General features: G+C 47.0%; 1 protein-coding gene across 1 annotated transcript; it reads right to left on the bottom strand.

Annotated features, from left to right (window-relative positions):
• Positions 1–956: 956 nt before the first annotated feature.
• On the bottom strand, positions 957–9,269 carry LOC142835765 (L-threonine 3-dehydrogenase, mitochondrial). The gene is made up of 8 exons (XM_075949508.1): positions 9,086–9,269; positions 6,109–6,151; positions 5,466–5,536; positions 4,495–4,644; positions 4,228–4,400; positions 2,917–3,007; positions 2,321–2,590; positions 957–1,348 (listed from the first exon to the last, which is right to left on the bottom strand). Exons 1-8 carry the CDS (start codon positions 9,267–9,269, stop codon positions 1,209–1,211), a joined length of 1,122 nt encoding a protein of 373 aa, XP_075805623.1. The 3' UTR covers positions 957–1,208.
• Between the last annotated feature and the right edge of the window lie 4,667 nt (positions 9,270–13,936).

Here is a 13,936-nt window from a genome sequence, read left to right on the forward strand (position 1 = left end):
AAACGTGCACTGGTGCTTACAGGTCAGAAAAGGGTGTCACATCCCCCTGGGACTGGAGTTACAGAAAGTTGTGAGCAGCCATGTGGATGCTGGGAACTGAACTCAGGTCCTCTACAAGAGCAACCAGTGCTCTTAACTCCTGAGACTTTTCTCCAGATCCCAAATTATAAATTGTATGGCATTTGAACTCAATAAATCTGTAAAGAAGATTTTCAGAAACAAAAAATCCCCAACTGTGCAGCTTAATTATACTAAGCGTGTGAGAGATAGACTATGCTATTGTAGCTATTGAAACTCAATTATCTAAAGTTCTCTAGTTAAAGATTCAAATCCAGTTAAGACTCCAAAAAAAAAAATCAGGCCACAACCTAGGACTTTAAAATCTAAATGTGTAACAATTTACCATCACCAACCCATGGAGAAGCGCAGCTATTATTGACTACGGTTGTGGGACTGGAAGTTCCTCTTGCTGGCGATTTCTGCAGGTAACCAGGTGTGCCAGCAGAAACTGCCCAGCCTCCCTGTTGGTGGGATTCACTACTATCACAGGATGGCAGTCTTTAGAATCTGTGTTTGGAGCCTGTCTTAGAGGGTTGGGTCACAGCCAGCTTCCTCCACGTTGCTGGGTCGGTCTGTGGGGGTGAAGCCCAGAAACATGCATTTCAACAGTCTCTTTGGGGTTGCTGATGTCACCAGGTCAGGGAATTAAAAGTCCCAAAGACATCACCGAGCTTTCTTGCAGCCCCTACATGGAAGCAAATCCCACACAACTCATGCCCTTTATGAACGGTGACATCTTCCATACTCTTAATCTCAAGTAAAAAGGTAAATCTTAAATAAAAGTTAGCTGCGAGCCATCATTTTGGATGAAGTCTGAAAGTTCTGAACATGAAAAGCATCTTTGAAAATCATTAAAATGTAATCTTTGGTTTCCGGTCAAGAGAGGGTCTCGGGAATGATCCTTAAACTGAATTTAATTAAACACAAATGTTGTAAATTCCAAGACACAGCCACTACCACTTAGGTCTTCATTTCTGTGGTATGTGTGTTTAGACCAATTTAGGCACCCAACAAAGGCCACATGTGAAGGAATGCCAACCCCACCCAGCGGTTCTGAGTGAGCGGCCCGAATACCATCCAATTAGTTCTCCAACTAAGAAAATGCCATGCCTCTTGCACTGTGGGGGTGCGGGAGTTGCTCTCCTCCTTCAGTTCGCTTGGGCACATCTGGTGCTGGCTCCATAGAAGGTGAGCATTGTAGCCACCAGCTGCGGAAGATCAAAGTCGTGCTTCCAGCCCCAATCCATTCGAGCATTGCTGTCATCTAGTTTCATGGGCCAGCTCTCAGCTATGACAAGACACAGGAAAGAACAGTGGGTTATCCAGGCTCTGTATTTGGGTTTTATATGAAGTAACAGAAAAGAAAATCTCATCTCTGAGAGAACTGGGGCGGGGGACGGGGAGGCAGACCAGACTTTCCTAAAGATTGACAGCAATCTAAGCCTTAGTTCTGGGTCACTAAAATGGGACAGAGCTAAACAAACAGTCCTCGGAAAAACCACAGCCTTCTGCTAGTTCAGCAGCCTCCCTAAGGCCCCGTCTGCTGGCTCAACAGCCCTCCCCTCCCCAGTCCTGATAAATAAAGGTAGCTTTCCCTACCCTGCTGTTGGAAGGTCCCTAACCACCAGGACCTCCCACCAATCAGTCCCCAGACTAATCTTTCCTCCACCAATCAGACCCAGATTAATCCCTCCTCTCTGGAATTACCCTAACTCTGCTTAAAAGGAGCCTGTGACCATCTTTGGGGGTTGCTAAGTGTCACCCCAATGTTGGAATTAATAAGGCACTCTTGTTATTGCATACATGGGCTGTTGGTCTTCTTTGGGGCTTCTCTCAGACCCTAACAGTCTCTGACTGGAATAGACCTCGTACATGCAGGGCCACCTCTTCAGAAGCCATTGGGTACTTGCACTGGGGTTTTCATATTATTAAAACCTCACATGGCTTTGTAAGGGAACATTCTTATATCCAGAAGGGTGTTCCAGGCCATGGATAACAATAACACCATACGAAGGCCCAAGCCTGTTTGCACACTGCCTTGATTTCATCTGTTCCTCCCAGCTTCATTAAATTGTGCAAAGGTGACATGGTGCCGGACTATTTCCTGAGCTGGAACCTTTCTCCCGAAGACCCATTTCCCCACACGGAAGCATCTGTGAACGGACCACCGCGATCCTCAGTCTTAAAGCCGCCTCACTTGAGTGGCGTGGGGATTTTCAAATCCATTTGCGAACTAGAGGGGGCTGGCATGGGGGCCTACCTATGGCCTGCCGGAGGGGATCCACACAGTAGGTGATCTGGAAGTCGGGTATGTGCTTAACGATGGCCCGTGCCAGCTCCTCGGGGGTGAAGCTCATGGCGCTGATGTTGTAGGTCCTCATGGAGAGGCGCTCAGCAGGGGCCTCCATGACTTCCAGGGTGGCCCTGAGGCAGTCGCTGATGTACATCATGGGGAGCCTGGTGCTGGCCTTGAGGTTGCACTCAAATGTGCCTTTCTTTGCTGCATCTTGGAAAATCTGGACTGCGTAGTCTGAAAGAGAACCCCATCCGTGGCAGCCGGAGCGAGGAGGCTCAGGTCTGAGTTGCCAGTGCTCTTAATTCAGAAACTCTTTAGACTATTAAAAATGGAAGACTCCCCCAAAAGATATGAATAGTATGGGCTATATCAAGATTTACTGTTATACACAGGTAACTAAAGAATTTTTTTTTTTGTAACTAGCGAGATAAAAAAAACACTCTCTACTTTCCAATTTCCCTTGAAATACAGGGAAACGAAGGCAGCCAGTTTACGGACGAAGCAGGGTCTCCCCAAAACAAGAGAATTTAAGGGTGAAGGAGGCTGGAGACTGCACTTACCAGTTGTTCCTCCTCCAGGCTGGGATTCTGCAGAAATGATTCCAGGATATCTTAGGCACCGGAAATCTAACCCATACCGGTAATAATAGTACTAAGAAAAAGAAAGAGCTTGCTAAAAATAATAATCCTGTAGTTCAGATAAAACAAAGAAATTGCGTTTTCCCTAAAATACGCCCATGCAGTTAAATTAAATGTTCTTCAGAAGAATAAACATTTAGGACCTGTAGGATGGCTCAGTGGGGAAAGGCACTTGCCACACAGCCTGGTGACCTTGAGCTGGCTCCTCAGAACCAACATAAAGGTGGAGAGACTCCACATTTGTCCTCCAACCCCCCCTCCCCCCACATGCTGTGGTACATTCGTGTGTGCATATACATACGCAACATACACACAATGTTTACAAGAGCAAGTTTTTCACTTTAATAATACTCAATGATTTATCTTCTGGGAATCACCATCTTGACGCTACATCAAGGTATTATCAAATGATAGAGCAGCCTGCAGGTGGCACTCCTGTTCCCTGCCTGCCCTGAATGCTGCAAGCTTGTTCCCCTGCAGAGAAATTTTACATCCAGTAGCTGAAGGGCTGGACACTGACCCACAGTTTGCTATAAAACAGTAAAAGCGTGGTTGAAGTTTTCCACAGTAGGAAGTTTCGGGGCTGGGGAGATGACTCAGTGCTTCTGGCACAGTCACGAGGAGCTGAGCTAGAGTCTGTAGAACCCGTATAAGAAAACAGGACACAGCATGTGCCTGTAATCTAGTACTGGGGAAACTGAGAAGACTCAATGCCCACAAGCCTGGCCTGCGCGTTCCAGGTTCTAGTAAGAGACCTTGTCTCAAAATGTATTATGGAGAGAAACTGAGGGAGACACCTAACCTCTGGCCTCCACACATAGGAATACACACACTTGGTCCCCACATATTCTCTCCTTCCCCATGCCCTCCCCATCCCCGTGTCTCTGTCACTCTCTCTTCAGAAAAGATTTTGACACTCCCACCAGTAATTATAGTTGAGAGCCTTGCAAACAAGTTGGGCAACAAGCAAGGTGGGAGGGGTTTCAAGTCCAGGAGTGTCGTGGCTGTAGGCAAGCAGAAACCTATAGCTAAATTCTTCAGTGCCTACAAGGGAAGGGGCCTACCACTTGACCAATAACACACCAGCTAAGTAATCATCTCCAGGGTGTAATCGTTCCCCCGCCCCAAAAAAATAAAGCAGGAAGTGTCTGAGGCAGAAAAAAAAATGGGGTCAGACACATAGACTCATCTAGCCCTGAGCATTTTTTAGCAATCTTGCCGAGAAATGCTTACTTCTCCCATGAGCTCCGCATGGACCTTGGATACCCCATAGACGGTCCTGGGCCTTTGAATGCAGAGATCAGGTGCAGGGTTCCGAGGAGAGGTAGCTCCAAAAGCTCCAATCGTGCTGGGCACAAACAATCTCATATTGAATTCGGCTGCAACATCTAGAATGTTATGCAGTCCTGAAATGAAGGGACACTTATGACAATCTGCAACGGAGACGCATTGCCAAGAGCAGGAAAAACTGGCCCCTTTCGGCTAGAGCCAGCTGCTCACCAGTTATATTCACATCTCTGGCCAAGGCCACGTTTGCTTCTCCAACAGCGCTGAGCAGCGCACTGTAGTGAAAGATCCAGCTAATCCGGTGGTTCACCACGATCTCACGGAGTTTCTTGTAATCCAGGATATCGGCATAAATGAACGGGCCTATAAACACAGAGCGAGAAGGGCTGCAGTGAAGCTAAGTGGATTCCCTGGCCCCTGCCACTGACTTGAGAAAATCTCCTCATCCTCTCTCGCCCTCCCTCCCCAACCTTCCTTATGGAAAGCACAACCTGGCTCTGTAGCCTAGGTTGGACTGGAACCATGTGATTCTTCTGCCCTAGCCTCCTGAGCACTGGCTTAACAGCCATGCTCCAGCTTCTGTGTCTGGTTATTTATGTATATCTCGCGTGTGTGTGTGTGTGTGTGTGTGTGTGTGTGTGTGTGTGTGTGTGTAAATCTAGGTACCCAGCATCCAGGCTGGAAGAGGGTGCTGAAATTTTGGGGGGTGGTGCTCGTGAGTGCAGGTCCCTGTGGAGCCCAGAAGATGGTCTTGGATCCCCTAGAGCTGGAGTTACAGGTGCTTGGGAGCCACCTGATGTGGGTGCTGGGAACCAAACTTGGATGCTCTGAAAGTGCTCTTAACACTAAGCCATCTCTCTTCTCCACATTCGTCAAGCTCTTTTTCCTCATCACACTTTTTGTTTGAGGGCTCTTTAAGACAGTCAGATAACCAAAAACTCAAAAGATAGGAATCAAAGCTTTTAGTCCAAAAACATTATTAAAAGTAATATTCAGATATCTTATTCCAGAACTTCAGGCTCCACGGAGCACTTCTGTTCCTTGTCATTTGAATGGAGCAAACACACTTTAAAGCCAGGACCATGCCCAAATCCGTCTTTGAGTCGACTATACACGGACTCCACTGAGCTGCCTCTGTGGCTGCATTTTGAAAAGAGAAACATCAAGGACTATCCATATCTTACCACTGTGGAAGACGTGAGCAGGGGGCTTCTTTATGTCTGATAAGATCACGTTGTCCTTCCCAAATCGTCTCCTGTAGGGAAAGAAAGCCCCACCCCGTCCCCCACAATGAGTCGGCAACATCAGGAATACAAGTCTTAGGTAACTGGTTATTTCTAATAGGCACTGCAGTTGCGGGGCCTTCTCCAGTCACCTTCTTTCTCGTCAGCATCGTCACATACCCCTCAGCTTTGCCTTCCTAAGCTCAGCCCTCATTTTCTCTCCCCAGCCTGATTCTCTCCTTCCACTCTTCCACCAGTGCTATCTCCAGATCCTTGGCACTTCCTCTTCTCCCTCATTCTTTTACCCTACTAACTTCAACCCCAGACAAGACCCTTCCAGCTCCTATCAGCACTGGCCCCGCACTCTGCTCCCAAACAGCTGAAAGGTAAGGGATTCATTTGGGGTGATGAGTCTCACTGCATCCAAGTAGGACCGACAGCAAAGAGCTGGTGTTGTGACCAAGAGGCAGACTAAATTGTATTTTAAGTAGATATTTAGATGTGACATCTTAGAAGCAGAAAGAGGCCAGAGGCAAGAGAACAAATGGATAATGCTGACAGAGACCACTGTGCACCCTTAAGAATTTGATTTTGAAGCTCTTACCTCAAAAGGCCAGCAAGTCCTATTCCCAGCTGGCCAAGACCCCCTAGGTGAAGAAGAAAACAAGATGAGACTTGAGTGCAAATCTATTCTCCGAGCTTAATAGTGGACTAAAAACCCCCAGTCGTAGCGGGCTAAAGCCCAGGACCAAGCTGATGCAATCACTGAAGGCTACTCTCAGCAACACAGCAGTGCTCTCAGAATACAGGATAGCTACTGTCCAGCACGGACAGGCATCAATGCACGTGAGGGTTTGAGGCAGCACTTTCTGGTAAGGGGTGCCCAAGAGGAAAAAAGCAAGGACATAAGCAGAAAAATAACACTAATGCTGAGCCCAGCTCCAAAGAGGGGAGAGCAAGAAATCATTTGGCAAAATGATAGGACAAGCTTGTATGGTAATACACACCTTTAAACCCAGCACTTAGGAGGCAGAGGTAGGTGGGTCTTTTGAGTTCGAGGCCAGCCTGGGACACAGCCAGAGCTACGTCATAGTAGAGAGACCCTACCTCAAAACAGAGTAGACAAACAATAGAACAGAACCAAAGAGGAGCCACTACGAAAGAAATGATACTAGCTTCCTAACCTGGAGTCTTAAAGACAGTATGGATAGGAAGCCGGAGCCAAGGGGCTAGGAACACATTTGGAGGAGGACCACTATAAATTTCATGTGAGACACTCATGTGGCAGGAAGATAGATCAGTGGGACTTCCTGCCAGTTAACATAGTACTAAAACCCTAGAGATGATTTTTTAGTGGAGAAAGAGAATGAAGCAAACACACAGAGAGCAAGACAGGAAAGAACTGAAAACATGACAAGGAGGGGGAAATAGAATGTGCCGTCAAGTGAGAGGTTGTCTTGGGCTGCTTGGGAGCACTCTGTCAGCCACAAGGTGGAATGCACAGTGCAGGGGTGGAGCCAGGCACTGCACATTCTAGAAAAGGCAGATCAGGGAGTGGAGCTGCTGGTGATAAGCTCAACAGCGACAAGAAGCTCGGGCAGTGCTCACATCCCATCATATTTCCAGTATACCGAGCTCAGTAATAGTGTGTGATGGGCAATTCTGGGCTTAGGCTGGGGAACCCGGTCAAGGAAAGGCATGCTGAGGAGAAAGATGAGTTCTAGAACTCCCACCCTTCCTATCCACTCAGTTTTGTTGCCATGACCTATTACCCATAATGTGGAAGGAACTCAAGTTCCAGGATAGCTATTTGGCCCCGTGCTGGGGACTGTTATGTTAAGGTGTGCTGCTTTTGTTTATGCTTCATTTGTTTAACTCTGTGAAGCTGTGATCCTTTGCCTGTCTAAAACACCTGATGGTCCTAATAAAGAGCTGAACAGCCAATAGTGAGGCAGGAGCAAGGATAGGTGGGGCTGGGAGGTAGAGAGGATAAATGGAGAAACAAGGAAAAGAAGGAGCTTGAGAACAAGGAGAGGAGGACATCAGGGACAGCCACCCAGTTACACAGCAAGCCACAGAGAAAGCAGTGAAGAAAGGTATACAGGAATAGAGAAAGGTAAAAGCCCAGAGACAAAAGGGAGTCAAGATAATTTAAGAGAAGCTGGCAAGAAACAAGTCAAGCTAAGACCAGGCATTCATAACTAAGAATAAGTGTCTGTGTGTGATTTATTTGGGAGCTGTGTGGTGGACCCCTCAAAAGGCCAAAAGAGTAAACCGTCGTACAACAGCTCTACATCCCTAGGTCCCTTCAGAAAACAAGGTTTTGTTAGAGAAAGGAAACATAGGCAATGGTTACAAATAAGACGGAAGATGTCAGCCAGAACCACGCCATCTTGTAATGGTCCTCCATTTTACTTGAGCTGCTAATTTCAGAAACTAGAGACTAGGCATTCGATAGACTCTCAGGTCAGCAGGCAGACAGGGAGAGAGGCCACTGCTAGGTAACAAAGATGGGGAAGTTCCAAGAAGGCTGGCTTCTTCCTTGCCCTCATAACCTCAGACAAAAGCCCAACAGCTTAAAACAAAGGCCTTGTGGGCTTTTTCCACCAGCAGGGTCCCTAAGATGGACAGACTCAACAAATTCAAGGCTGGATCAGAACATGTCACACAGCTGTTGTGGGCCCATCAGCCTGTCTTTCTTCAAACTGACCAATCCTAAATTAGAGAAGGAAAACTTCTCAGAACCTTTAAAATCCCCAGCCCTCCAGAAGAGACCAGATGTTCAGCTTCCTCAGTTCCTCTTCTGTCCACATCACCCCTCACCCCGACTTTGCAGAGGGTTTTTTCCTCTGTGTGCCCGCTGTATGTGTGTTTCCTCACCCCTAAGAAAAAGCCTTTGCAATTGCCGGTTCTGTCTGCTAACTTCAGTCTGCTGTTTGAAATGTCTCCGCTGCTACCTGGCAAGCTCGAGCATTTCCCTGCCTTTTAATTCTTTAATGGCAGAGAAAATGAACCCCATCCAGACCCTTACACGGTAACAAGACGACAGTAATTGTTGGTTTCCAGAATTAAAGTCACTTGTTTTTCTGGATTCCTGCTCCCCTCACCCTCATGATTAAGAGACCTGGACTGCAGGCGTGTACGTCAGGCTGCTTAACCACGAGGCAGAGACCTGGACTGCAGGCATATACGTCAGGCTGCTTAACCACGAGGCATAGACCCGGTCCGTCCTCTGAAACCACTCTGCCATTTGTGCCAGAACTTTCCTCAGAGCCCCTGCTATGCCTTCGTCTCTTTGTCAACAGCGCGAATGATTCTTCTAATAAATGCTTTACCCCCCCAAAACAATTTCTTTGAATCCAAACCCAGAACTTCTCAAAAAAGGCTGTGTCTAATCAGAAAAGGGTTGCCAATGCAATAAAAAGCTATTTGTGATGGCATGCCTCACTCAGAGACCCCCTTTTTACAGGGCAACCACTAGACCCAGTCCTGATGGTCCCCTGGAAGCCTGTTCGGATGGTACAGCACATCGCTCAGAGACAATGAGGCTCATGCCACTAATGAGGAGGGAACAAACCAACCTGTGATGAAGACCCGCGGAGGCTCTGTTTCGGAGAGCGAGGTGGAGTGGAAGCTGTCATCTGCTGGGATTCGACAAGGGGAGCTGCCTAGAAACCGCAAGGGCAAGACAAGCTTCCAGCGGCCAGAGGCTTTGCTCTGTGCTGTCCCACTGACCACCCGTTTCAGCATCCCGAGGACCAGCATCTGCCCTGCGGATAGCCTGGGAGAAGGGAAGGACAAGAGTCCATTACCAACCTTACATCCATCAGCCCCTGGAAAAGGCTGCTCTCCTGAAGTCACATCCCAGCTGCCAGTTCACTAGCAATCCGGGAATGCGCAAGACTGAACTCCTGACTTGTCCATAGGAAGCCAGTAAGTGCCTACTTGGAGTCAGGCCCAGGGACAGAGGGGTAAATGTTCACACAAAGCCTAACCTGGGGTAATGCTGAAGCTAAACCAGATGCCAAGCTACACTGGGGGTTAATGCACAACCAACAAGCACCAAATAACAACGACAATGACAAACCCAAACCAAACACTGGCCACCACTGTGGTGGGAGCTTACTACATGCATCAACCTGTGCACAAATCATCTGAGGGGACAAGCAGGTCCCAGACTAAAAAGCCAAGCATTGGCCACCTGTGCTAACACTTCAGATGTTATCTCTGGAATGACCCCAGGCTGGGAAAGCAGATAGGGGAGGAGACCTGGCAATATTTAGTAAGCTATGAGTAGCCTCTGTTTGACTCCCACATCCTTTGGATGGCTCATTTAGAGAAAACTCTGTTCTCAGTGCTTCCATGACCCCAAATGAACATTAACCTCTCTCCTCCTCGTCCTTGCCTTCACTACCAGCTAGCTAACAGTGGACGCTTGCCTTGTCTAGGAAGTTAAGAGGTTGGGACACACACCTGTGTCTGCACTGTGCCCTGAAGATCACCACCCTGTCAAAAAAAAAAAAGGGGTCATACCCATACAGACAACTGAACTTGGAATCGTGGAGAGTTGGGGTGTTGCAGAACCAAAGATTAATTTAAATCTATCTTAAATCATAAGTGTAGCACAATTAATAAAAACCCGGAGACAGATATTGGGGTTCAACTTGAAGGTCAGAAAAGCAAAACAGCCAGCCACTGACTCTTACCTCTGCCTCAGTCTGAAATGGTGATACTGTCTCCAGGAATCTCAAAATGAGACTGAGAGCTGTCTCCTCCCATTTTATATTCTTCTCTAGGGCTGGGATTAAAGGCATGCACCACTATCACCTGGTTTCTTTAGCAAACTAGTGTGGCTACTGGGATTATAGGGATGTGTCACCATTGCCTGGTCTATAAGGCTGACCAGGCGGGGGGCTGTTTTACTCTCTGATCTTGAGGCAAGCTTTATTTATTAAAATACAAATGAAATATCACTACACATAAGTCTCTGTAATAGTCACCTTTTATCCTCCACTGTGTCTAACCTAACATGACTTATCAGGTAAATCCTTTCAGAATATATTAGTTTAGCAGACTCTCACCAATCCTAAAGCTAAGGCTGTCATCAGTATCCGAAACATAGCGAAGATATCTCTGCTTTGTGGTAAACCAGGTACCTGATGTTTCCACCAGTGGGTTTAAAAAAAATGCCTTGAGCCAGGCGTTGGTGGCCAGCCTGGTCTAAAAGAGCTAGTTCCAGGACAGGCTTCAAAGCTGCAGAGAAACCCTGTCTTGAAAAACAAAACAAAAAAAGTGCCTTAATTTAGGACATTTTGTTCTGTAATGAGTAAAATTGCTTTCCTCCAAGTGTGAGTGCCTTTGGCCCAAGAACACAGGTTGAGATACGTCAAATTACGTTTCATGAGTGTATGCAGTAAAAGGGTACCAGCTTGAGAAAGCATTTCATACCCTTATAAGTCATGGGGGGCGGGATAGTATGAAAAGTTGTGATTAGAAATTCTGGTGGCTGCTGGTGGGGCAGAGGGGATACTTCATTCCAGGCCACTCATAAATGAGCCTGGAAACAGCCTTCCTGTCTTGGGCACACTGCTCCAGGTTATCCACATTATAGGGAATGTCTGAGACTTCCTCAACCACCTCCAGAGGAATGTTGTTGAAAACAAAATCCTTCCCTGCAGCCAAGACCAGGTAAGAACTCACTTTTGAGTCACTTTTTCAAAAGGAGAAGGAAGAAACCCTGAGACCACTGGATTCTCCAGGGTGCTGAAACTCAAGGACAAATTGCAATTCTCAGAAGAAAAAGAATGAATTGCCACAGTTAAAAGGGTCAAGAAAGAGCAAACTCTGGGACATCGAAGGTCCCATCATTCCCCTCCAGGAAGACATCAGAAGGCACCCTGTGGGTTCTTCATTAAAAGGCCAAATGTTTTACCCTGGCACTGTGGTCAGCATGGACCTGTGCTGGCTTTTCCTAATTCACTAAAAGCCCACTTTGGTCCTCCCTTCATGCCACAGGCTGGCGGGATTGTCCTGCTCTGGGATGTTTGTGCCTGCTGCCCTGCCCTCCAGCTGGAGGATCTACCAGGGGATAGCTTTAACACACCAGTCAGACATCAATCAGAGCCACAGAAACTTCTACCCACACAGCTGCTTTTCCAAGGAAAGACTACTGTCTTATTCTACTGTCTTATTCCTACTCAGTCCATCTTGACAGAGCCTCGTGCTGCATAAAGCCGATTGGCTCCACAGTAGGCCACACAGGCAATGGCAACTTCATAAGATAATACAGCGAAGGGATGTTGTAACCAGCTAGGTGAGTGATAAAATTACCTGCGGATGCATGCCTCACGTGTCTCTGCTGTTGTGTGAGCATGACTAGACTCAAGGCAGCAGCCCTTGAAATGCCCAGTTTCAAGATTCCTTTATTTTATTTTATTTTATTTTATTTTATTTTATTTTATTTTGAGACAGGGTCTCACTGTGCAGACCTGTCTGGCCTGGCAGTCACAGAGATCTGTCAGCCTCCCAAGTGTTGGGATTAAAGGTGTATGCAACCACACCCGACCTACTTTCTGTTCTTAAAAACCGTGGACTGAAAGCTGGGTGTGGTGGCCTACGCCGTTAATCCCAGCACTCTTAGAGGCAGAGGCAAGCAGACCTATTTGTTCAAGGCCAGCCTGGTCTGCAAAGCAAGTTTCAGGACAAGTTTCTGAAGGGCTGGAAAAGATCCCATTTCTGTGCTGGGCCTTTTTGGGACTTTGAACTACACCCCCAGCCACCAAGATAAGCTGAAGGCTGCAGGACCCCTCTTTAGGGGAAATATTAATTAATGGGGAAACCTAAGTTACACAAAGTTACTGACTGCAGTCCATTCCCCCACCCGTAGTCATACAGAGAATGTTGACCACCCAACTTCCCCTATCAGCAGGCAGCCCCTGCAGTTAGCAAAGGGTCAGCAGATGTCTGGTGGAAGTAACCAGCGGGGCTCTTGCTATCCCCCTTAGATAATAATAGCCTATCAGGTACTAACAGCTGAGCTTTACCTACCCTTTAGCCAATTGTGATATTGGATAAGTAATTCTGTATTTTGAGATGGTAATCTTGTGACTGTCTTATAATTTTTCTCTTTATAAACCACTTACAATAGACAGGGTCCTTCTCCCTCTCTCTGCTGTGTCAGACTGTGAGGCAGAGGGCCCGTGCTAGCCTGTACTTAAATGAAGCCTTGCTTTTGCATTCGGAAGTGTGACTCTATAGTGGTCTTCTTGGGTGTCCAAGGACTCAGGCATGCCATTTCTGTCTTGAAAAACACACACCAAAAAACTGTAGACTGAAACGTATATGTGAATAATATAATCCATCAATATCTACACTATTAAATATTGCTCAAATTATTAAAGAGATGTTTATTCTTATTAATTCATTTAATGATGTTAGCATACACGCATTTATGAAAGAAACTCTGTTTGCCAAAGCAAAAACAGAAATCACATAGTGAGAGGAGTCCATTGTCAGACATCAGCTGATTCTCATACTTGCTTCCATACTCAGTCTGTCTTGAGATTTCACTGAAGTAGCTGCAGAAAAAGAAAACTCCCACAGCAGAGGGGTGGGACAAGTGGGTGTTTCCAGACATGTATCTTAGTTCTCTAAAGTTCAAAGTTTAACTGACCTTTGACGTGTGTGTGTGTGTGTGTGTGTGTGTGTGTGTGTGTGTGTGTGCGCGCGCAATGTCTGGACTTGTTAGTACCAGGATGCCCACATGTGTGAATGCAGATGTGTGTGGAGGCCAGATGTTGAGGTTGGGTATCTTTCCTCCACCCTCTCTTCTTTTCATTTTTGAGAGGGAATCTCTCACGTAGCCTGAAGCTCATCAATCCTGCTAGGCTGGCTGGCCAGTGAATTTCAGGGATCTCCTTTTGTGTCCTTCTAGCCCCACCCCCAAAACATACACACCCAGCCTCCTCCCCAGCACAGAACTTTGCACACAGACAATCAGCAGCACGCTTGGTGGTTTCTGGAGATCTGAACTCGACTGGTCCTCATGCATGCATGCCAAGTACTTTGTAGTACAGCTGAGCCATCTCCCAGCCCCTTTAATCCGTGTCAAAGGCCAGCTCCGTGGAGGCTCTAACGTCATCACTGCACACCTTGCCACACTCCTACCTGCTGGCCTGCCTAACACATGGGAGGGTATTTTCAAGACAGGGTCTCACTATGTAGCTCAGGCTGCTCTGGAACTCACAATGTAGACCAGGATAGCCTTGAACACAAAATGATCCACCTCCCAAGCACTGGAATCTAAAGGCATGAGCCAATACACCCAGCTCTCTTAGCCTGCTTCTAGCTCCAAGCACTGGACTTAGGAGAAATGTTGGTTTGTTTGGTGAGTCAGGAACTTCTTCCAAGTCAATGATAGCATACTTGACTCT

The sequence above is a fragment of the Microtus pennsylvanicus genome, chromosome 15, assembly GCF_037038515.1.
Source record: "Microtus pennsylvanicus isolate mMicPen1 chromosome 15, mMicPen1.hap1, whole genome shotgun sequence".
Classification (NCBI taxonomy): domain Eukaryota; kingdom Metazoa; phylum Chordata; class Mammalia; order Rodentia; family Cricetidae; genus Microtus; species Microtus pennsylvanicus.